The sequence below is a fragment of the Grus americana genome, chromosome Z (genome assembly GCF_028858705.1).
Source record: "Grus americana isolate bGruAme1 chromosome Z, bGruAme1.mat, whole genome shotgun sequence".
In the NCBI taxonomy this organism is placed as follows: Eukaryota; Metazoa; Chordata; class Aves; order Gruiformes; family Gruidae; genus Grus; species Grus americana.
This window is the reverse complement of record NC_072891.1, coordinates 85,528,058-85,553,690: the sequence shown is the minus strand read 5'-3', so window position 1 is coordinate 85,553,690 and position 25,633 is coordinate 85,528,058. Positions and strand designations below refer to the sequence as shown.

At 40.6% G+C, this 25,633-nt stretch overlaps 1 protein-coding gene across 3 annotated transcripts in view; it reads left to right on the top strand.

Moving 5' to 3' along the window:
• FAM172A (family with sequence similarity 172 member A) overlaps positions 1–25,633 on the top strand; it is a 267,639-nt gene that overhangs the window by 118,725 nt on the left and 123,281 nt on the right. For all 3 annotated transcript variants that reach the window (XM_054810178.1, XM_054810179.1, XM_054810180.1), the window contains one exon: positions 8,417–8,635. In XM_054810178.1, coding sequence (XP_054666153.1) covers positions 8,417–8,635 — 219 coding nt within the window. The remainder of the gene's footprint in view (positions 1–8,416; positions 8,636–25,633) is intronic.

Genomic DNA, 25,633 nt, shown 5'->3' with positions numbered 1-25,633 from the left:
AAACTTCAAGCTTCAAAAAGTAATAGCCTTTTAAGCAACACAAGACCAGGCTGCATGTGATACTAATTTGCAAAGCATTTGCAGTAAAGACTTGCTGACATTTAAGAAATACCTATGTGTTCTTGCTATGTGCTGTCTATTCAGGAAAACTTAAGTAATCGTAAAATCCATAACAAAGAGAGAGGGGTTTTTTTAAAAACCACAATTCTATACATCCCTATCAGAATTTCAAAAGGCGTTTTTCATCAATATTTGTAATTTAAAACATACTAACAGAAAGATTTTTAAGCTATATTTTATGTATACAAAAGGGTCACAGATGGTAAAAAGATTTGTTACCGTGAGGTAGTGTAGCGTTTTGTGATTATAAAATTAATCTGTCTCTAAATCTGTTTAAAGAGTTTTTGCCATATAATGAGCAATATAAATTATTAATATTTTCATGTTCTTAGGGACTTTCACAGCCATAATTTTACCAACACAGCTGTTTGACCCAGTGACATCATGTTTTGCATATTTTTGCATTTTAATGAGTTAGTCATTTAAAAGGTTACAAAGAAACCATAACTCATAAGTAATTAAATTATTTAGCAGAAGAAGTATAAGAAGGTCTTCTGACATAGGTCACTGTGGGAAGGAAGGAGCATCAATGTGCCGAATTGCACCTGTTTGTTGAAGATAGGTGCAAACCAGAAGCTTTACTTTTTGATTGCAAGTGGCTGTTTTCTCAGGGAAGTGACTGAATACATGCACATACTAAAACCAACTGAGTTTTCTGTCATTGAGATAGAAGGTTTTTAGACTGCAGTCACAAACAATGCTCAACACTAAATGGGAGTTGTCTTTCAAGACTTGGATAACTTCAAGATTTTACAGAAAACACTTATGTGCATGATGTATTTTCCCTTTACAGTACTGAAAGACAGACCTTCCAAGAGATTGATGTTTAATCTTTTTCTGTAATGGTTTAATACATATAAATTCTTGGAAATGAAAGGTAAAGTAGAAGAACTTGGCAACTTGGGTTGCCTTTCTGCAAGCTAAAGATGTTACAAATCCAGACAAACCTCGGAGCCCACCGAAATATGTACATTTCAGAAAGAGAAATTGTTTACAGAAAGATTTTACGCTATTACAAAAGGGACGGAAATTAAGTGTATTTTAGGATACATTTACTTACTTTTCCATGTTGTGCTGCATAAAAAATACATACTTAAAGCCTATTTGGGAGTATATTCATTATGAATTACAAATGAGAATAATTAAGACATACTGTGACATTCTTAGTGAGGAGGCAAAGTGGATTGGAAAAGGAATTTGCAGTTGAGAACTTTCACTGTCAGCTAATGGGATGCTTAGAAATACCATAGAAACATTAAAAAAATCCCACAATCCAGCTTCATCTCTGCACCTTATTTGAGCATAACTTTCAGAGAGTAACTGTTATTCTCCTTGGTTTCCCTATTGATAAATTAGAACCAATAATTACTTGTTACTTGTGTGGGTTTTATGAAGATTATTTCATTTTCCATTGTTCCCAGTGCCTTACTTTCAAATTTTTAAGTTCTATATAAATCTGAATAACCTTTTTAATTAAAATCTTAGTGAAAAAAGTGAAATATGCACGAGGTTCTTGTTTGAGATCTTGAGATCGCAAATTTTTGTCAGAAAAGAAAATAATTTCTTAAGTGTGGGGGGGAGAACTTTTAGAGTACAGACTTTAATTACAGAAGGGGTTTCTATAAGGTATCATTAAAAGATGCCGGGCCTTGGGGGTAGCTGGTGAATTCATTCTCTCACAGGTCGCATGGACCCCAAAGCTGTGTGCATTTAGTGAAGAAGAGCTGAAACTGTTTTTGCAGCCTGGGCAGTTGTTGTGGACGGATTATTTGCAGTCCTGTATCCCGCCTGCGTGGCTGGGGCAGATTCACGTCGTTCAGCTCCAGTGTTTTCTCCAGAGAGCCCGAATCTCACATCAGGGAGAGGTGGTGGGGCTGAGGTTTATTAAACAACGTTTGAAGCAGTATTTGGATGTGGACAGAGTTCTTTTCTGTTAATTTGTCGAATTACATCAATGCTATAGCATAGTGCCTTGTATTTCACTTGCCGTGAGAAATAATTTTCTGCTGAAAATCCTGGTGAAATTAGTGCTGGTAAAGGCACAGAAGTTCCCTATCAAGAATACAGTACGCAAGCAACAGAGTAAAATCCTTATAATTCATGGATGTGTTTATTCAGTTTTGGTCTTGGGAACAAACATCATAAAACAGGATTGCAGATCTTACGCATAGACATATTTGGGTTGCTAATTATAGATAGATGTATAACATTAATTCTTTTCAAAACTTTTCAGCAGTAAACTCAAAATGTGGTAGCAGCTTATCTGGTGGGGTATTTTAGCCTTGAACATTGATTTGTTTAAAATGGCTGCGCTAGCACCAAATTAACAAATAGCAAAGTAAAACATACTAATGGCATGTTCTATACTTTCCAGCATGAAGATACTATATATGGTGAAATAAGATGAATACAGTTCTGCATGCAAATAGGTACAGACCTAATGCGGTGAGGAATTAGAAGGCAGTAACAGAACGGAAATGAAGAGTTTATTGTTTTTATAGGTCTAATATCCATTAAAAGTTAGTAACACAGCAGGTGACAGTTTGGGTAAGTGTAAAGTGAATGTTTTGAAATAAATAGCAGTTGGGTGACCTGGGATGTCAGGGCTCTAGACAAGGGTGTGTGTTTGTCAATATATCCTACATGTTTTACAGACTCCTCAGGGAACAGAGGAAGATACAATTTCACCTTTTCTGTGCCAAAACATTTTAATTATATCTTCTTCCAAGTACAGCGGTTCAGTAACCAAGGAGCTGACATTGATGCATGTGTTGATAAAGCTGCAAACATTCAAAATGAGATTAACAAAGATTTTGAGGAAAGGGTGACAGCTAATTTTGCACAGTATTCTGCATCTAATTCAGGTCAGTGTAATGATAGAATATTTTATAACTGTTGTGTCATCCAGAGGGACTTTTATGATGCTTTGTGTTTTTGAGGATTTGTGTATATGAAAGTATAGTTCTTAATACATCATTCAAACAGGTTATAAGTTTTTTATTGAATATCTATTGGTTGTAGCCATAAACAGGAATAAACTTCAGCATTTAGAAGCAATTTTATATATCCATCAGCATTCATCACAGTAATAGGTTCCTTTTGTCTAATTCACCTTGAAAGCATTGACTTCAGATGTGAAATGGAACCAAAACTACCGTGCCCGTTTTGCGGCGTCGCTTAATATTTGCAAAAAGATCGGATGGAAAGTTATATTAAGTGTATTTAAATAATCAAACTGTAGTTTCTTTGTATTGTGTGAGACCTTTTGAGAACATCTCAATGTATTTCTGTTCTATTCTCCTCGTTGTTTGAAGGCAACTGACATTCTTCTTTCACTTTTCTTTTTGTTTGTGAAATTTTCTCCTTTTTTTTTTTATCCACTCACTTCTCCATCTGCTTTCACTTTTGTTTGCTTGGGCCGTCTCTCATCCCAACTTGATAATGAGGAATGCGGTGTGACCCTGACCTCTATCAGCCCATGCACGACCTTCTGACTCCCCCACATCACCTCTGACCTTCTCTTTGACAGCTTGATTAATTACCCTGTGTTATGATTTATGAGTAAGTGCTATGTAAAAATAATAGACAACAGGTGGTCCTCTAAAAACTTTTTGTGGCATGTTTTCTTTTCCTGCCTAACTTGATGAGCTATTTTAAGTTGGGAACTTAGTGGGACAATGTGTGTTTGGCAGTAACACGGCATTTTTACACACTTGGACACAGCGCTGGAATTCAGGCAGCCGAGGTGTAGCCGGGATGGAAATATCGCAAAGTATTAGCAGGGTGCAGTTGCCAAAACGTACATTGCGTGGAAACAGAAAGCAGAGTCAACTGACATTTCAGGCGTTTCAGTCTCAGGTCACGTCTTGAGAAAATTGCTCAAATAATGGAGGGGGCATTTTTCAAGCTGAGCTGCATCTCCAACAGCTATGTTTACTTTAACGCTTCACTAGTGACTTCTGATTGGTTGTCATGACCTCATCCCGCTGTTGCACCTACGATGTCGCAACAGTGACATAGATGGACCCTTCTCGTGGAAAAGATGGGAAATGAACAGAACGTACATCTTTCAAAAAGATGAATGGACATTGCTGTGTCCCTTTTAACCACGGGCAGGTTTAAGAGCTGAGCACTTTGAGTTGCATTTCCCCTGGGAATTAACTCTGATCTTGTTGCCAACAATCCAAATAGAAACCTGAACTTGAAAATTCAGGTTGATGAAGCTTAGGAAAATGATCTCCTTCAGACCCTCGCTTGCAGTCCAAAAAGATAGTTACATAGGTCAAAAGATTCCTCTCCAGCCCTGACCTCTCTGGTCACATATGGTGTCCCATCTCGGTGGATTAATATGCAGAGCTGAATGCTTTCAGCTCATTATTCATGTGGCCAGGCAGAAGAGGTTTCAAAAGATTTGCAATTTACCTCAAATACTTTGGGGTTCTTTCTTTTAACCTTACTCTTGCTGTCAGGGGCAATAATTTTGAAATTCCTTCCATTTCGAACATCTCACTTGAACTAATAGTAAGAGGCAGAAAGTACTGCGCCGATTCTGGCGTGTGCATTTCGGTGGAAAACACCCTTCTATGTTGTTCTGGCTTTCTAATAAAGGTTTTGTAGCCAAGATTCATGATTCTTTCCAACACTGGACTTTGTCAGCCTGCTTTTCCTTTCATCATCATTAGCTGGCTCAATCATAAGTATTAATTGTATTTGCATTTATGAACCTGCAAGCGGAGTTTGCACATAGTCCTCTACCTCCAGAAGTAGTTACCTGGAGGATGCTGGTAGTTAGTGTAGATGGCATTTTACTTACCGTGAAGCGTTAGAATTTGGGGAAATAGCGGTTAATTGGGTGTTTTAGTCTGTAATTGTATCCACTGAAGTCGTGGATTAGAGGCTGGGATTGTATTTATCAGTGTCTCTCCCGATTATTGGGATGGGGGATGCAGGCAGACCTTGGCTTCGGTGCAACATCGGTATTCTCTCCGACGTGGTGGAGAATGGGGCTTGGCTTGCTTCAGTCATCTGAAGATTGATGGAAGGGGGGGTTGTCCCAAAGTTTAGCTTTTTACCAGGAAAAAACTTTGCACTTTAGAGAGCGCTTTCTCTTTCTGTGTGCACTGGACACACAGGATAAAACTACTCCACTGTCAGGTACGTTGAAAACACACCTGATGTTTTACTGATGGTGGCAAGCTTTAAGAACACTTATGGATGATGGTACTTAATTACGTCATAGGTCAACACGTTCTCATAATGCTGTCAGCCCATCATAACCGAAATTGATATTTTTTAATGCGTTGTGAGGCGTACACTTCTGAACACAACTTCCATTTAAAAAGATACTTTTTGATGAATGCGATTTTGTCTTTGCTTAACAGTCACGCCAAAGACTGTGTATCTTGCCTATTGTTAGCTTGCTAAAGGCCTTTTTTTTGATATTAGTGGTATTGCATGCTCAGTTTTGCATTGACTTGAACGCTGCTCAGCCCCATGCTAGTGCATTAGTGAGGAGTTCCACCTTTTTTTTAATTTTCTGATTGCACTGAACTTTAGTGGTGCAGCTATGCCCACATGAAATACATATTTTAAAAATTAATTGAATTTAAAAGCCACATTGCTTACACAGATGTTATTTAGAGCTGAGTATTCCTTTTCAGTAGAAAATGCTTGGGGTAAGGCTGAATGAGAGAGGTTGTAATTGGGTACAATTTTGCCAATCATTTTGTTTTACCATGTTGCTTTATACATGTTACTCTCAAATCTTCGTCCTGGTGCCATTGTTTGCATCTTGCAATTTAGGATGCAGAAGTACAAGGGAAAGGGAAATACGCTACATCATGTAAGCAAAACAATCTGAAAAGAGGTTATTTTCCTAAGACAAAGTCTTAGGAATTGTAAGGGCGGGGGGGGGTGTTCTCAATTATGGGAAAACCTATCTCAGTTATTACTTAATTATTTTAATTGTACTGACAGGAAAGGCCTGCTATCTGGGAGAAATTTTGAAAAAAAAAATAGAGGGAGACATGTTACACTGCTTTAAATATAATTGATAAAAATCCTTTAATTGATTTGTGAAATAGTGAATTTAAAAATGGAATCATATTTCATCTGTTGATGTCTATGTGAAAAATTGACATTGTGTCCTTATAAAATTGGACAAATGAGTCATGTAATTTTCAGTTACATAATCAATAACTTAGACAAATTCTACTTCTTTGGTGATTTATGTGTCTGTTTCGTGGTCAGCTTAAAGTGGACACAGAGTTTCAAATCCCCCTATCACTTGTAGACCTGTAATAAACACATGAATTTTGCATTTGGCATTGTATAGAAAGCAAAACGAATAGATACGCAGAACATCTCCACTCAAAACGAGCGGGTCAAGAAGATGAAGAGCACAGAGAGCCCCAAAACCACCAAGTACCTGCCAAGTACCATGAAAACTTGGTCCTACTCTGCCACTATCGAGCTCAAAAAACGTCCTTTCATCTGAGGTGTCTAGTTTAGGAATATTTGTAAGTGGTATTCTCCCCTGCGATGGATTTTGGACTTGAATTTTCCAAGTTGGAAATTTTACGTGTTAACAGAACCGTGTCGTGTGCTAATACGACTGGCAATGGCGAGGGTAGACTTTAAACTTCGTCTTCTTCAATTTTCCATTTTCCTTTGCCCTTCCTCCTTTGTTTATTTATTTATTTGCCTGTTTATATTTATCCCAGCTCAATTCACTCATCAGGGAGGGCAGGGGAGCGACATGACAGGAGACCACTTACTCACGGCGCCGCGTCTAGCGAGGAGGCAATTTTCTCTTTGGCCTATGGTGACCTTTTTTGACTACGTCCCTTACGCCAGAGACAGTGTCCTGAATGCCTCTATTTCACCCTGTTTAGCAGAGTGCAACCGTGCCCTTTAACTTGGTTTTTGGTGGGAGGAGAAGCTACGGCAGACGTTTGAGAAGGGCACAAGGACGAGGGGTAGGAACTCCCTTCAGATGCGATTTTGATAACTAGTCGAGTGTGTCCAACTGTAGAAAATCACCGAGTGACAATCTGTCTACCTGACAGTGGGCACAATGCACTACAAGGTTTGTGAATGACTCTACAGATTAGAATAAAGCGAGCCCAAATAAAGTATCTTTTGTTGGTGTGGGCTTGGTTTGCCATGGCCAACTAGGTGTGGGGACCTCTTTGATCCTCGTGCCTAGCCCAAGCGCAAAGTGAAGCACCGAGGGAAAAGCCGCAATAAAGCTGTTCAGTTAGACAATTAATATAGACGTTTCCGAAAAGTAAGTCTTTATTAAAATTTAGTTTTAAAGGACAGCTTGATTTTGACTGGGAACCCATGGTAACTTTAAGGACTCATCTGTTAAATGCACGTGCTTCTCTTTTCTCCCTGCGCTTGCGATTATATCTTCCACAAATATTACAATTCTTGTGTGATTTGCCATCATTTAAAAATCATAATAAAATGATTGGCTGATTTATTCAAGATTTATTTCTCATTCATAAATTCATGTATTTTTCAACCAGCTCATTTTCTGAGGCACAAAAATGCAGCTGGTATGCTCAAAAGCATCCTGTAGGTCACGAATTTTCTCTGGGTTTGTTGAATACGGGACATAATCCCAGTGAAGTTTTACAGCAGATTTAAAGATGTACTTAAAAGTCATCCCCACAGTAAAAGAGTTGACTTGTAAGCAATACCACTGAATCAATTTTGGTATTGATTCATTGTTACTGCCACTGTTGGCTTCTGCATGGTGTGCTTGTTGTCAGCTAGACAAAAGGGTTTACTATTTTAAACTGCGGTGAATAATTTTCACATGCTTTAATATATATATATGTGTATATATATATGAAATCCCTCCATCCTTTTTATTTTAAAGGTTTTTATTGGCTGGGTATAAAGCTTTTTATTCATCATTGTGTGGAGTTCTTAAAATAATATTTTGCTTTTAGTTCTCATACGATTTTCTGAAAAAGTCATATAAAGTGCTTATGAATAAAACAACATATTAAATTATTTTAAAGGTAAAACAGGCAACTTTTCTGACACTGAGGGATGTGTATGAGCATAACTGCACGCACAGACACATATTCACACATCAATATCCCTTTAATGACAGAAATGAAACAAACAATATTCTTAAAATACCCTTCTATAAATCATGTTGTGTGAACTTAGCGAAATAAATATAAAAGTTTTTAAGACCATTAAAGTAAATGCAAAGCATTTTCAAGCATTAAATCTCCCTTTTCGTATTTCTTCTTTTTGTGTGTCTCTTCTAAAACAGGAAGGCTATGGAGTAATAGTACTGAATCCCAATGAGAACTATATTGAAGTGGAGAAGACAAAAGCCCAAGTACAGCTGTCTTCTGATAGCTCAGATGAACCTGCAGAAAAGAGGGAAAGAAAAGATAAAATCCAGAAGGAAACAAAGAAGCGACGTGACTTCTATGAAAAGTATCGAAATCCACAGAAAGAAAAAGAAACTATGCAGATGAATATTAGAGTAAGTGCCTTTTGGTTTTGTTTGCCCTTCTTTAATGATGTATAGATGTGTTTACTGTCCACGTTGGCTAATAAATAGCATGGTTTTTTAAAAACAAACACATTATCGAGATGGCATTCAAGAGTTCATACAGAGTTCCTGGCTCTTTATTCTATTGATATTTTTTGTCACTTATTGAATGTGAAGTTTTGGAAGAGTTACAAAACATTCCTTTCTAATTTCAAAGGAAAACTTCAAATAAACCCCAGAGGAACTCACTGGTTCTATCAAGAAAGAGAATGATTTAAGGAAGACTTTGTAAAAATGATTTTATAAACAGAGGTGTACATAAGAAACACTTTCTACTGCAGCTTAGGCAACATATTAGCTTCACATGTCATGCATGCATTTATTGTATTATATTGTCTTATATTGGGGAGGCAGTAGTTATAGCCTGATAGTTTAACATACTACCTGCTGAATTAATACTGTATTGTGGAAAATACCAGTGTTCATCTTGTGTGGTAGCAGATTTACCCTATAATGTATTGTTTTCATATGAGCGGCCATCCATTGTGTTTCAGCCGAACTTCTGAAGGCAGATAAAGGAGGAGAGTTATTAATATCTTAATAAATATTTAAGCTAGAATAGTTCGAGAATGGTGTAATGAGGAAACTCTGTCCCTCGCTCTTTTCTTACTCAGTGAACCTTTGCACTTTGTAATGCTACCAGCATGGGATCGTTATAACAGTGCTACCCGAGGATTTCTAATTCTGCAGGGGGCACAAACAATATTATTTGCACTTTGACACATTCTGCTTCATATACATACTATGCATTATACATTCGAGACCGAGTCATGCAATTTCCAAAGCCCTTATTATGAAAGTTAGCATTTTCATTCAACAGTAAAAACATGTCAGAAATGCCACAGCGTAGTTAAAACAGTGAAATTGCATATGCCTTTCTGGTGCAAAACAGGGAAAAATCCAGCAAAAGACATGTTAGAATCATCTTAAATTTTAACGTGTTCTTATTAATTGTGGTTTAGCATTACAATGTTTGTAGGAAAACTGGCTCTGCTGGCCAGTTAAAAGGGTTTGTAACCTGGATGCGAGATTATCACTAATACCATAAATATTACTGTGTCTTTTGAGAAATATCTCGCTGTTAGTATGGGAAACAAAAGGATGCGTATCCATATTCAAAGTCACCAACAGGGCACTGATTTTTCTACCCACTGCTTTTTATGAGAGATGCCATTCTGCCCACCAGACACACCCTGTTTCTTGAGAGGGGTGACCAGGCTTGTCTCAAGGTCTATCAGAAGCCAGTGGATGATGATGTATCGTCCAGAAAGGTGTTGAGTCAGCACGCTGGTTCCGTGTCCCCTTGTGGAAAGTGAACCTTTTTTTGATACCTTTTTAACAGTTCCACCTTCTTGTGGCTCTTTTGCTTGATGAGGTGTGGAATTTGGCTTCAGGAGGTTTGACCCCCAGAACATAAAATGCATGACTCCATCCCATTTTCTTCGTTGTGCAGCTCCGTGCCTCAAATATGACTGTTGATGTTCCCTTTATTTGATTTTCTTCAAACCAAGGAAAGAGATAGCATAACTTTTAGCAAAAGCATAGGTGGTTGTTTCCTTTCCTGGGTGAACTGAAATCAGGTTTTCTGATGTGGTTGGTGTTTTATTCTGAAAGAATTCTTCGGGTTTTTTTCCTTAGCAGGATCTAGTACAGAGAGTTTTTTTAAGTAGAGTGAAAAACGTCCCCGCTTTGGTGTGTGGCAGGACAAATTATTGCTATTTACTTGCCTATCGGTTTCTGAAAGAAAACTGGACTGCCAATTATGTGCAATTTACTCTTTTGGGCAGAACTGCTAAGTCTTTAGGTGATTGCAAGAGGAGCTGTGAACACAGCCAAGCTCTGCTCCACCTTCCTGGCCACAGACACGGCTGTCAGTCTGTCCAGGCATAGCGCGATGCAAACAAAATGGTGCGGTGCCCTGTTTGCAATGTATTTCTTGCCTCCCAGGCTTGGGTCCGTAGGATTACGTGTGCTGCAGGAATCACCCTCCGTTTGCGCCTTGGGACTTGCTGCCAGGCTTTCTGCAACCACGGACTGCTGTGGGCATGGTGTTGGAGCTGGTCTGGGATAATCTCAACCTTTACTTACCGTGTACTATAGCATACATTTGACTCGCTGGGGTCTTGAAATAAAACATACTGTCACCCCACAGAAATATTTAAGGATGGTATCTGCTTTGTAACGATCTCGTCAAAGAGTTTTGAAGAACTTGAGCAAACCTTAAGTCATCTTTGCCAAGCAGGGAAGACTGGTACAGAGAGAATAGATGAGAAATATCCTCGCAAGAAGGCATCACATGCATCTAGCATTGAAGGAAAATTTTTTGTTTGTGTCGAATATGCTGGAGAAATTGTTTCAGACTGTTAAGTAGCAGGAATAAATATCATGGGTTGTGTTCTCGTAGGGTCATTGAGTTCTGTTATGATCTGATGAGGAAATGCGGTTTGAACAAATGAAAGCTTTCTGGATGGTGCTCCCACTTGTGCAGTTAGATTTTCCAAGAATATGGAAAAATTGAACTCTTCCGTGGTTAATTTCTTCAAGTATTTTCTTTATTTTTGTAGAAAAAAACAACAAGTAGCTGGGATACTCAAGAATATGTAAAAGCAGAGTCTTAAAATACAGAATCTCAAATTGCACTGTATTTTTCTGTACAAAATGAGTACAAATAAAAACGACTTTGGGAGTGTGTAGTGCATTAAGCATAGCGCTTGAAAGATCAAAGTACTTATTGTTTCATGCTGGAAGTTTCCGTAACTATGAAATAATGTACTTTCTGGCATACATTATAGCTTGTTAAAGGGACTAATTTGGTCTGGGCAATAAACATCATGTCAAACATTATGGCAGAAAAACCTGCTTAATATGTTTTGTAATAAGACAGAATTTTTTGTTCTTGAAAACATCTGCCAACTGAATTCACGAGTGAAGACAGAAAATGTCATCAATTCAGTAACAATCTTATAAATTTGGTTTCTTTTTTGTCGGTGCAAACCGAGGAAAAAAACTTCCTGATAATCAGCGTTGACTATAATACTTTATGGAACGATTAAACAAAAGCATTTTACTTTTATATAACATGCTAATGAATGCATATGAATTTTAATACTCTTACTGTTCAGATTTTAACAAGCATATTGCGAGCAGATCATTTTAAAAGCATCTGGTTTTTAATGTGTTGAATGGAGGATTGAGTCAAATAGCTAAATATGTACATACATCCTTTTAAAAACCGTATTTCTATCCTTACTTATAGATACTACCATTTTTTCTTAGACCACCAGAGGCTGCTGCTGTACATACTGGCTAATGCTTCCTCCCAGAAACTTAATACCCTAGCCAACCTTCATTTATTACTGAACTAAACTGAGAATTTGTTGATCTCTAACCTTTTTCTATGGAAACAGATCATACAGGCTTAAATGTGACATGATTATTCCCTCCATCCTCCAAGCCATCTCCCACTCCCTACAGATTTTCACACTGACAGTGTCTTCTCTATGTTAAAAGACACTTAGAAATGTAAATCAGTATTTATCCCATTCTAAATAGCGTTTGCCACTTAAACAAGTATACTGAATGGATTCTAAAACGTTATTAAAGGAAAAAGTATAAATCACATAATTTTATAATGATAGTAATTTGCAATAATGTTGTTGCCACAATAGTCGAAGGATATCACAGAGGCAACGAAGGAAGAAGTAGGAAGTACTTTTATCAGACCAACTGATGGGGTCAGGTTTTCTGGGCAAAAGGGATAAGCCTTTCCTAGGTTTGTATGCTAGGAATTTTGTCCTTTTTTTTCCACCAATCTTAGCTGCTTTAATAATTGTTACTGCAAATATTAATTTTACTGTAGCACAATCTATAACGGTGCTATTTATACTAACAGCATATCAATGAAATTAAATTAATTTTGTATGTAACATACTTTTCATAAATAATTTTTCCCATTTTCTGCCAGAGATTAAATAGAAAAAGATCATGCGCAACTAATTAATTTGTTTTACTAAAAATGGATGCATCAGGATAATTTGTGCCAGTATTTAGGAGAAAGCGGTAAAAGGCAGGTTTATTAATATACGGTTAAGTACGCGGCGGCTGCTGGTGGGCAGGAAATCCTGGCAAGTGTGCAAGCACAGTTGTGCCGTTTCTGCTTATTGTTCGGTACAGCTGACACGAGGCATCGCCCGGCTGAAGGTCACCGCAAGAGTGTCCGCTTGTGCAGGGCGACCTTTCGGCGCAGCGGATTTATTTCGCGTTGGCAACGGAGCCGTTTCCCGGCGCGGCTGCGGTCCCGCCAGCTGCGCGGGTCTGGCCCCGTGGCCGTCCCTGGGCAGATGCAGGCTCGCTCTGCCTACCCTGTGACTTGGCACGGTGCGCGCCCGCTCTCGTCCAGAGCCTGTGTGACTGCATTAGCGTGCTGCTGAGACCAAGCTAATAAGCCCTTTATTCCACCAGAAGAGACAAAATGACAAGCGCTAGGCAGACGGCTCCCAAGAGGTAAGGGACATGCTCCAGCACTGAGAAAGTCCGTGGCAGACCTGAGCATCAGGACCCAAACCTCCAAAGTCTCAGTCCAACATTTATATTGCAATACATTTATTATTTTTCCCTCCTCTTACAGCTTCGAGTTACTTTACCTATGCATCTGAAATAACACATGGTTTTACTTTGTCTATATTTACCTTTTAAAGCCTGTTACTTCCTTCTGTTTCTGTGAAACCTTTCACTTCTAAGCAACAGCAAAATCATGCAGGCAACGGAAAACTCATGAGAACTGCTTAGAAACTACCATGGCTTTATTGTTCTTTGCCCCGCGTACCACTGGGCATTCAGAGTTAAAAAAGACTGCAATTCAGCTGCAATTCAGGTGCAATTCAGGCACTGGGGCATAAACGTGTTGGGACGTTCTGGGTGCCCTGGAGAGATCTGGCTGATGTCTCGTAGGACCTGCACCACACCGGCCCCGCGGCTGGAAGCCAAGCAGAGGACTATAAAGCATCTGAAATGGCACTGAGCACCTACAGTTAGGCCTCTGCATCACTCCTAAAGGGTCAGATAAGCTTACCATTCCTATAGTAATGTCTATATAACAGGAAAAATATGTATATATGTTTCATTCTATAGATACTACCGTCAACAGGCATCTTATGTTAAGTAGCTGAAGTGCATAGAGTTTAAACTATAGTAGTTTCCAATAATTTATGCATAGGCTATGTAGCTTGTGCAGTTATTAGGTATTTTTAAAAATCCCGAGATTGTAAAGACTTCTTATGGCATGTTTTGTGTCTACAAGTCTGGAAAAGTTATATTTGTCTTCTTTTCCTTGAGCAAGTGAGAACAGAGACACAAATAATCACTGAAAGAAGATTTTGTATCTCTTCAGGAGTACCACTGGCTCTTCTTTCTGCCATACCCTCTCTTTGTTCTGCGTTTCACAAGTATGGTTTAATCAAAGAAAAGGAATAAATCGAGGCCATCTAGCTTTGGCGTCTTTCAAACATTTCATTACGTGATGCCGACAAAATGTGCATTGTTAGATCCGGCTCCTAAAACGTGAGGCAAGCCGTGTGAATTTCCAAAAGAAAGAACCGGCTTGCATCTCTCCTCCCACCACGAGCTGCACGGTGCTCCCGTTGTGCTAAAAAAGGTCAGATGAGTCCTCTTCCCTTTCAGCTGGGATTCGGGCTTGGTAAACCTGGCCGGTTAGTGAGCTAATGGTAAAGAAAACTAGCTCAGCAGAAAAGAGGACATACTTGTTGAAGGCAAAGGTGAATAAAATTATTAAAACTGCTTGTGCTCAGATACTGCTTGTCTTGGTTGAGGAGAGATCACAGTGAAAGGCTGAAAAGACTTCGTAGGTCGTCTGGTCCATCCTCCTGCCAGTACAGAGTGCTGTCTGCAAGAATCCTTTATCATGTATCTTACAGAATCAAAGGATAATATCCTTTTAGCTGATGTCCAAAACAAGGATAATATCCTCTGACTTACTGCATGCGTGTTCTGATGCTAGATTTCACTGTGTTTGGGAAAACCGGCAGAAAAAATTTAGCAGGGGCTCAAGTGCTTTTTGCACCTTTTTGCAAAACTTGGACATTCTTTACATGATTTTCTTCTTGGGGAACCAGTCAGCCATAAGAGCCTTGATATAGCGAGAGATGATGAAAATTAATTTCTAGTCATCTTAAGATGAATGGTGCTGTTGCAAAATAAACGCTTTTTGCGGGGACCCCACACCTAGAAATATTCATGGGTTTTTGGTGGGGGGGATATGAGGACTGCACCACAATGCATGGAGGTCAGGAAAACATTTGTGGAGTCCTCAGAAATGAATGTCAGCAGACAGGCAACTGGGGCACAGGATACAGTATGTGTGAGGATGTTGTTTTCACCTCATCTGCTACTGAAAACAAAGTGAAAATTCAGGAAAAAATACGAAAAGAAAATCTAGCTGTTGGTATTAAGATAAATGTGGTAGTTCCTCTGCAGTCTGCTTGGCTGCCTGCAGCAGTGACGGCTGCCAAAGGGGCTAGAAGTAGTGGAGGAAGCGGTGGCATAGAGGAATGTGGAATAAGCTGCCCAGAAAAAACGCCAGTTCCTACCCTGCAATTCACAGGTGGCTGGCAGTTTGAAAAATGAATTATTATAGCCCTTTCATTTGTTACATTTTAAAATCCTTACGAATGAAGGATTTTACTAACTAAAAAACATAACTTTTTGTGAATTTACCTACTGTGTGATGTTATTTTGAACTGTTTGCCTCTTGAGAGCAAGGTTTATCTTTTTAATCAGCTTGTTGTCATCCCCATACAGGCAAAGAAATATGCCTTATTGTGAGCTCTGACGAGAACGGAGTCATGACCTCCGTTCTTGCTATGCCTTAGTGAGCTCCGTAGCTGATCAGCACGCCCTGAGAACTACCTTTTACCAACTTCAAAGCTGTTAACTTCATTTTCATAGCGTCCAGACAGAAGTCTTTCCTAAGGTAGTCTGTTTTACAGAATCTCCAGCCATAAACTCATCCAAATTTTGAGAAATCTTCCTGTTCCTTTCTCAGCTGAATCCTTGTTTTATCTTCTCTCCCTGGCTAAAAGGGGATGCTAAACTGATCAAAAATACTTTTGTATTTGTCTTTTGTGGTCGCAAAGCTGTGGTAGCGGGTTTTCTCCCCTGAGTGGGCTGCGTGCTGTTCAGCCCCACTCTTCTACACTTTGTTATTTAACAGTTGATTCTCATTCTCTCTATTTTTGATCAGTGCTTGGCAAGAGTGAATTTGTCGATACAGAATGAGTTCTGTTTTCTTTATTATCAAGTAATACTTGAATTTTAGTTAGTTTTCCCAATAGATGGCACTGCTTGGAGGGAAACTACTGAATAAAGTAAGACCGAGTTGCATTTCGAGTTACCAGGAGTTGTGTGTGTTGAGGAGCCTTAAGCTTTTCTGGGCTTTAAAGCAGCAGTTTGGGAGCTTCTCGTTTGGTACTTTTAGCAAAAGCATGGTGTGAGAAAAGTATCACAACTGTATTGAACAGGTTCTTCAGAAAGAAGGGGACATCCCTGGGTTAGTAGCTTTTGACAAACATAATCACGCTTTTTCTATTGCCGGTGAGCAGTGTGAGTGAGTGCGGGGATTGCACATCAGGGTCTTTGCCCACTCTACACCTCTGGAAAAAACCAGCAAAAATAGTACGTCTGTTTTTTTCATGTCGTTATGGAATTAGGGAGTGAGTGGAAGAGTTGCTCTGTCCCAAAAGGCTTACTTTACAACTTACGCATTGTTTAGTATTGCTTAAATTTGAGTCAGTCGTGATACCTTTAATGCAGTGTGAATTACGTGGAGCAGTTGCCCCTTACACACGCACAAGTGCACCTGCATGTGTGTGCACACAGGCACTGCCTGCACTAAAGCGCAGCAAACCTACACATGTTCTTGCGTGTTCAGCATCCTGCAGGCTCTGCAGGAGGTGGGCTCTGAGGTAGTGCGTGCAGGCATGGCATACATAAGACTGGAAAGTTTCCTTTTTTACCGAAAGCAAAGATTTAATCAGTACATCCAGTGATATAGTACAGCGAGAAATTTAAAAGCAGTTAATTCAGACAATACACCTGGTACTTCATAAGCATCTGCAACATCTTTGTTCTTTGGGACTGGTGTTTCTTTCCAGGATGGTTTTTCATTCCTATCTCCTATCTCTTCCACCTGCTGTGTAACTGAATAATCTGATTTCATGGATCTTGCAAGTTCAGACTATATCCTAGAAAAGTGGGCAATTGACATTATCACTTAATTGTGTCACAGCCACTCTGTTCTTAACCTGGGAAAACAGAAGCCTTAATTGCCTGAGACGTTAAGACAGATATTTATTTCTTTTAGGGATCTGGTTTGCTGAGGAATTCTTTTGAAGTTAGAGTATTAAGTAATGAAAAAATTTAGCAAAGCTCAGACTGTGTAAGTAGTTTTGAAAGATTTTTAGGTTCGACAATTAACTTTGTGGTCTTATCCTTTGATAAGTCAGTGCCCTCACACATTCCACCTTGCAGTACACCTCTCCGAGCCGCTGGGTACTCCGCTTGGCCTGTTGTTTGCAAAATGAACACGCACATTTGATGACAGGATCATGTTATTCATCATGTGTCCTTTCCACTGCCTGCCAGAAAGGGTAGGCTTATGTTTAACGGCTGTTGCTTATTTTTCAATCCCTACCAGTGAAGACCTTGGAAGTCCTCCTCGTTGAGGTATGTCGAGCTTTCAGACACTGTGTGCTGCTTGAGGCTCTGACTGCTTTTCCTTAAGTGGGCAAATGAGTTACTGCTGTGATAGATCTTAAAATCACAGAATGCCAGACTGGGACCTCACAGCCCATCTAGTTCCAACCCCCCTGCCATGGGCAGGGACCCCCTCCACTAGCCCAGCTTGCCCAAAGCCCCATCCAGCCTGGCCTTGAACACTGCCAGGGAGCCAGGGGCAGCCACAGCTTCTCTGGGCACCCTGTGCCAGGGCCTCAGCACCCTCACAGGGAAGGATTTCTTCCTTATCTAATTTGGTCATGGAGTTCACTTGTCTTAAATACCTTTCTGCTGCTGTTGGCTGTTTGTTCGTTGTGTTCCTTTACTGTTTCCTTTCCGTTTCTGTTTTGAACTACCTGAGCTGACTTACGGAGTTTGACTGATACTTAATGGATTTTTATCCTGATGGGCACCAGACGGTATCATCACTGGAGTGGAATGCTGCTGTTACTCTGTTACTGTTGTGGTAAATAACCATAACATGGTTTGCTAGCAGCACTGTGAAATAAAGCCTATTTCTACCCACAGATAAAATGACCAGGCAAAATTCAGGTCTACTAGACTCAGCAAAGACAGACTGCAGTTGGAAAAGGTGACCGCTGCCTCAGTTGTGCTGGAGGTTTGCAGACCATACAAGTGTTGGAAAGAAAAAGTTATGACATGGAAATATATTGTACATGAGGTTGTGTCCGCAGTGGCAGTCATCTGCAGGACCTCCGTGAAGTGTGTGTTCAAAGTCACTGTGTCTCAAATGCATGTGGTGCAAGGTTTGGAGAACTTCAACTACGTATATTTTTACACTTCTGCGACACTGCAACTACAGAGCTCACTGGTTTTGCTTTTGCTTGAAAGTATCAGGCACAGCACTTGTGACCAGTCGTGGCTGACGCGGCTTTAAGCGTGGTGTTGGATAGATGACCTGCAGAGGTGCTCTCCAGCTGATGTGGTTCAGTGGTTCTACATTACTAAGTTCCACCTCAGCCCTCAAAGAAGAGTTTTGGTTTTGTGGACATTGTGAAGAGAGGCAAAATCCTCTGTCTCAGAGCATTTGGTACTACTGAGGTTGTGGTTGGTCATTCACTTACAAAGAGCAGGCTCAGGTGGTAGAGACCAGGAAGCCCACCTAGCTATTAGCATGGTTAATGCCATGTGGTCTTGCAGAAGTACTGCTACAGAAATGCACATTGAAAGATGTAAGTCCCTCCGGACAGGCAGTGGTGTTTCTTGGCATTTTTAACACAGGCATGTTGAGCAGAACATTCATGATATCTTCAGAGATCAAGAAATTCCCCAAGCCAGATCATCTGCTTAAATTTGCTGAAGGACCTTAGAGCAGTACAGCAGTAGGAGTTTTTTCACAGATGTTCTCCAGATGTTATTGGCATGCCCATTTTTTAATAATGGGGAGGATACAAGTACTGTCCATGTCCTTCCTACTCCCTCTCCTTTGTTATTTCTTCAGCAAAAAAGGGTTTTGTCTACATTGTTAATTTGAGTCCACAAACTTTCATTTTAAACTACAAAGCCGTTCTTGAGTTGCAGGAAGAGAAGAAATACCCTGTGACATTCAAATTGACGATTTGCCAAGTGTGTGTTTAGAAGAGGATAGACAATGGCAGAATTAAAAAGGCTGCAACATTATAAAGCATTAGTGAACAGCGGTTTAATTAAGCTTGTGCACAACCACTTCTTAGAAGATTTTGTCTACTCTGTTAGTTTCAAAGTGAGACCTGAATCTATATCTCAGCTGCAGGCCAGTGCATTAACTACAGGTTGCCTTGAAGCCCTTGGACAGGCCCCTGGTTCCTCTTCATCTGTTAAACCTCTGCCCATGTTCATAAAGGTCTGTGCATTATTCAGGATATTCCTGTCTGGTTTTCCTTGAATGCTGTTCATTGGAAGGAGCCTGATCGTGCAGACACCTGCGTTGCCACCACCAAAACTAATCCGTGCTGCTTGGTGGAGAGGCAGTTTTGGGTATCACAGCGTTGTGCTGGGACATTGGACACAGCGAATGTGATCGCAGCTTGGGGGACTTCCAGGACATCTGGTACCTGGCAACTATCAATTCTTACCACTCATTGTCAGCTTTATTACTAAACAAGGCTTAAACTTTAAAATATGTTAATGTAGAAATATTTGCACTAACAGAGCTAAACTACACAAAGTAGCAAAATATGTTAAATGTGGGTTGTTAAACACTGTTCAACTGTTGTTAACCATGAGAGCTACCAGAACTCTTCCAAAGTCTCGGTTAGCCTGAAGATCTGGTTCATCAACTAGACCAGATCCGTTCTTCTGCACAATCTCTTTCTTCTCCAGTGCAGGATGGAGTCAGTCCCACTTCTCTTTTCCTGTTTATCCACATTTCATTCCCTACAACCAAGCATTGGGACATTTTGTGGCAATATGGAGGTGTGGTGTGCTGACCTTGACTGGCTGCCGGGCCAGTCTGTCACTGCCCTCCTCAGCTGGGCAGGGGGGAGAAAATATCACGAGAGGCTGGTGGGTCGAGATAAGGGCAGGGAGAGATCACTCACCAGTTACCATCACGGGAAAAACAGACTCAACTCGGGAAAAATTAATGTAATTTGTTACCAATCAAAGCAGAGTAGGGTAATGAGAAATAAAATCTTAAAACCCTTCCCCCTACCCCTCCTGCCCGGCCCAACTTCACTCCCCATTTCTCTCCCTCCTCCCCCCCAGTGGCACAGGGGGGCGGGGAATGGGGGTTGGGGTCAGTTCCTCACACGCTGTCTCTGCCGCTCCTTCCTCCTCAGGGGGAGGACTCCTCACACTCAGCCCCTGCTCCAGCGTGGGGTATCTGCTCCAGGTGGGTATCTGCTCCACCATGGACCTCCATGGGCTGCAGGGGGCCAGCCTGCCTCACCATGGTCTTCTCCATGGGCTGCAGGGGAATCTCTGCTCCACCAAGGACCTCCTTGGGCTGCAGGGGGACAGCCTGCCTCACCATGGTCTTCACCATGGGCTGCAGGGGAATCTCTGCTCCAGCACCTGGAGCACCTCCTGCCCTCCTTCTGCACTGACCTTGATGTCAGAGAATCACAGATTGGTAGGGGTTGGAAGGGACCTCTGGAGATCATGTAGCCCAACCCCCCCTGCCAGAGCAGGATCACCTCGAGCAGGTTGTACAGGATCGTGTCCAGGCAGGTTTTGACTATGTCCAGAGAAGGAGACTCCACAAGCTCTCTGGGCAGCCTGTCCCAGTGCCTGGTCACCCTCAGAGTGAAGAAGTTTTTCCTCATGTTGAGATGGAACTTCCCGTGTTCTAGTTTGTGCCTGTTGCCCCTTGTCCTGTTGCTCTGGGCACCACAGAGAAGAGTCTGCCCCCCCCCCGCTCTAGACATCCACCCTTTAGATATTGGTAAGCATTGATGACATCCCCTCTCAGTCTTCTCCAGACTGAACAGCCCCAGCTCTCTCAGCCTTTCCTCATACCAGAGATGCTCCAGGCCCCTCCTCATCCTCGCAGCCCTCCGCTGGACTCTCTCCAGTAGTTCCCTGTCTGTCTTGACCTGGGGAGCCCAGAACTGGACACAGAACTCCAGATGTGGCCTCACCAGGGCAGAGCAGAGGGGGAGGAGAACCTCCCTTGACCTGCTGGCCACACAGACTGTCTGCAGAGTTGTTCCTCTCACATATTCTCACTCCTCTTTCTCTCAGCTGTTGCTGTGCAGTTTTTTGCCCCCTTCTTAACTCTGCTATCCAGAGGTGCCCCCACCGTTGCTGATGGGCTCGGCCTTGGACAGCACCAGGTCCATCTTGGAGCTGACTCCATCCAACAAGGGAGAAGCTCCTGGTCTCTTCTCACAGCAGCCACCCCTGCAGCCCTCCCACTGCCAAAACCTTGCCACACAAACCCAATACAGGGGATTGTGTTACTTCCTTATACCCTTTTCCTTAAGGTCTTGATTAACATTACTATTATGCACCTTAATGAGCACATTGCTGCCTTTGCCCTGTGGATACAACTCTACATCTTGCTTTTGCCACTCAAAGTTATTTCTTCCCTCCCAAATAGCAAGAGGTAACAACCCTCACAGAAGAAAGACCTGAGATGCTAAGCAGGACGAGGTGCTAAATCAATAATGCTTCTGTCTTTTTCTGATAAGTTTTATTGGGTCTGCGCCATCGTTGATGAGCAAACTAGATTTTTGTGTGAAAGAGGCTTTGGTAATGGAGTGGCATGGCAAAGGCCAGCAAACAGCTGAAATGGGATTTAGCATTTGTCAAATAAATACGTGGGTGGTTTGTTGGCATTGTTGTCCGGTTTCATCCTGATGTGATGTTTTATAGCAAACTCATAAAAACTTTGACGACAAATATTGGAAGAGTAATCTGTAAGGCGGACAAGATGTATGCATGGAATTTAAAGGGTAGAATTATTTTTTAATTACAGCACAATAAGGTCCAAGCTTCCAAAACTAAGTAACAGTTTGAATGAGTGCAGGTTGCAGATGTTAAATCTTACTTAATCCTTGTTTTAAAACACGTCAAACAAATGGCGCTGGCTAATAAAGGATTAAAATGGCATCAGGGACCATTTATAAGAGTAACAAAAGCCACATCCATGTGGGTTTTTGAGGGTTTATTTTTCTTATCCCACCCACCAACATAGACATCATAGGTTACATATTCTATAGAAGATACATATTATTCTCAAGATCTTCCATTATCTCTGGAATTTCTGTTCCATTATTGTTCAGTCTATAATCTCAGTAAGACCCCCAATGTTTGGACTGTGCCGCCTGAGTTAGAAGATTGCTCCCAATTTTCCAGTTAGGTCAACCAAAAAAATTAAGATATGATAGAGGGTCAGTGGAAGAAATTCATATCAAAACAACTGCTCACCATGTCATTATGACAACCTGCTGTAACAAATGTGCTTCTGTTTTAACTTATGACAATTAATTGCTAAAAGTAATTTAATCTGACAGTGGCAAGATGTTGAAAGACTCGTGAAGATGTCATAAAAGCGACCTTTCTGCCCATGTGCAACCAAAAGCCATTTTTAACAAGGAGCCTCAAAAACAGTACAACTTCTTTTGTACTTTGTTAATTAGTTATTGATTTGAAACAATGCTCTGCCAAATATTGTCAGATTAGCTAGACGCCAGCAAGGTCACGATGTGACAGTCTAGTCCTGATAATCTTATGGTATATAAGTATTCTTTTTTTCTCTGAACCTTTTGTTCCGATATCCTGAGAATTACATTTCCTGGCTTTAGCATTTGTGCTAATTTAAAATACAGCCAAGCTGTCTGTTATGTAGTTGGGTGTTTTGAGTTGTTAAAAAATGACACTGCCTTAGAAGAAAATTGCTAGTGATCTAATGTTTAATGATCTTCGGCGGTGGCGATGCACCGCTGCTGCAATGCCAACGCCCTCGCTAATCTGAGCGGAAAAGAGCCTGCTTTAATAATATGGTCAACGCGAGAGAGTCGCAGGGTTCAAGCCAGAGGTAAAACGAGCGAGTCTTGAGGTTGTTTGGTGGCTCACCAGGATTAAAGATCATTTCCTAGCCTATGTTACTACAAAACAAAAATAACGGAGGTGGGTCTGGATGGGAAAACTGAGAAGCAGAATTAAAGGTTGAATAGCTCAACATCCCACTTCTCAGATTATGGAAATAAGAACCAACAGAAAACGCAAATCTGAATTTCAGATTGTGTTTGTCATCTGTTTAGATAATTATTTTATAAGCTAATGGCAGTTACTTCAAATGCAGTTAATTATAGTAGGATACATGTTAAGGCAATTTGGCAAATCTTTATAACTGTACATTAAATAAATAGTATATCAGTTTACTTAAAGCACTGAGCGCTTGGCTCTCTTTATTAGGAGAAATCAAATAGCTCTGAGCCTGTTAAATCTTTCTTTCACTTAAATAACTGTTCTTGAGTGCATGTAATAAATAGAGACAAAGACGTCAAGAAGAAAAATACAGGGTGAAACTGTTCTATTTAGTTTAACTCATGTAAGAGATATAAACTCTGTAACAGAGACTTTACAGCATAGCTTTGTTCTGAAACCATAGTTGTTAATGAAAATACTAAGTTGTTGTTTTACTTAAATGTGTTGAAGTTTGTTAGATTCATTGTTTCCTGTGGTGGGGAAATCTGCATTTTTCTTGGCCAAAACGCTATTTTTCTTGCAATAGCATGGTTAAAAAAAAAAAGTCTGTTTCTCATTACAACATATAAACAGATTGAAAGAACTGGAAAGTAAAATAGTCTTTAAGTACTTTAGGAAATAGAAAAATAATGCTTCTGCATGACTTCCATTAGGAGGTTTTGAATGTTTCAGATGCATTTGTTTCAAAAGAAATTGGTTTTAGTGTTTAGAAAAATGCACGTAATCATTTAAACAACTGGCACAGTCTCTCTTTGTGTCTTACGAAGATAATTCTTTTCGTAAAATTATTGTATTCATTTTTATTTAGTTGCCCCCCCACAATTAATCCATTAATCACCAGAAACATGGCTGATAGGGAAGACAGCTGCGAAGATACAACCTTATGGTTTGTTTTAGAAATGCTCTTTTGTTCCCATAATTCGATCACACAAAAGGCCATCTTTGGTGACGTTCGTTACATTAGGCAGAAATATGTTGTGGGCAGAATCTCGATCCCTGAGACTGAATAGTTCGGAAAGAAGAAAGTATGAGGAGACATAAAGAAGATGCACGTAAAATGTAGGGATACGTACCAGTAGTATTGCACTGACATGCAACTGCCCCAGTCTTTGGGTATTTTTACCAATTCGAGTCTCTTTGGCCAAAGTGCTGCAGTTGTTCTTTGACTTAGAATATGGGAGTCCACGCACAGAGGCTGGCAGATGCCGTGCTCGGAGCATCACGGCACGGGGATTTTTGTGTGAACTTTGCAGGTATTTGTCAATAGCCACGGTACGACTGTGTGGGCAGGACGCGCCAGGGGAATTGTTGTAACAGCTCTGGTCTGATGAGTTTCCCCAGGCAGGATTTCCAAGCTCTTTGCCTGCTGCTTCAAATTCAGGCTTCCTTCACCTGGAACCCTGCAAGTTGTATGAAGAGAGGAAAAAATATCAAAAAAAGCAAAAATCCAAATGTCTGTCAGAGAGCTGAAAGGGAAATTAGTTCTTTTTTTCTTACATAAAACTTCCTTTGATTCATTTCCCTCCTTCCTCCAATTCTCTTCTCCTGCACCTCTTTCCTCTCGGTGAGTCAGCAATGTTCTCGTCCCCAGATTAAAAAAGACAAATGTCATATTTGTGTTTATTTACATTCTTGCCTTAATGATAAAATAATTAACTTAGGTGACTCCTACCACGTCGATCAATTTGAAAACAGTGTTAAAAAAAAGGATACTGCAGATATTCAGGGGCAAGATCTGTTTTGAAGGAAGGCTTTTAACTATTTACTCTCCAGCTCAGCAAATGACCCCCTAAAGAAAAAGGAAAAGAACCAACCAGTCATTTAAAATGCCAACCCCCAAGCTTTTGCTGGAGATGATAATTAAGAGCCACTGAGAAACTGATTTTATCTGATTTTTTCTTTTTTTCGGTCTCCTTTCCTGCACTTTACCAGAAGATGGTTGGGTGGTGATGACAGGACATGCCAGACTCCGGCTGAAGTAATAACAGGAAAATCCAGACTGAAACAACAGCCTGACAAAGTTGTCTTACCCTGGCTGACAAGCAGATACTTTAACGAGGGAGGTGATGCTATAATAACATTTGAGACTTCGTTAATTTAGCCTGAGATCTGGGTTTTACTTTATAAACAGCAAACCCCTTCAAGTTACAAAGTGCCTTGAATTTCCCAATAAAAAACTGAAGAAATAGTGACGGCATTTGAACACAGTGACCTCGCAGCAGAAAATATTCACCGTGCAAAAGGGCCGAGTCTTCGCTGCGTGGAGTCATCGCGGATTGAGCAAGGCAGGTAGCGTTTGCTGCTTGCTTTGTGTTCGCACAGATCTGCAGCCAAACTCAACGCGCTCAGCTTTGAGTTCAAATGCAAATCTAAGAAATTTCACCTGTAACACAAGCCTTTTGAAAAAAACGCTCACATATTCTTGTAACGTCTGCGAGGTCCTGACACGGCGGCGGTCTGAAGGCCTCCTGCGAAGACCTACAT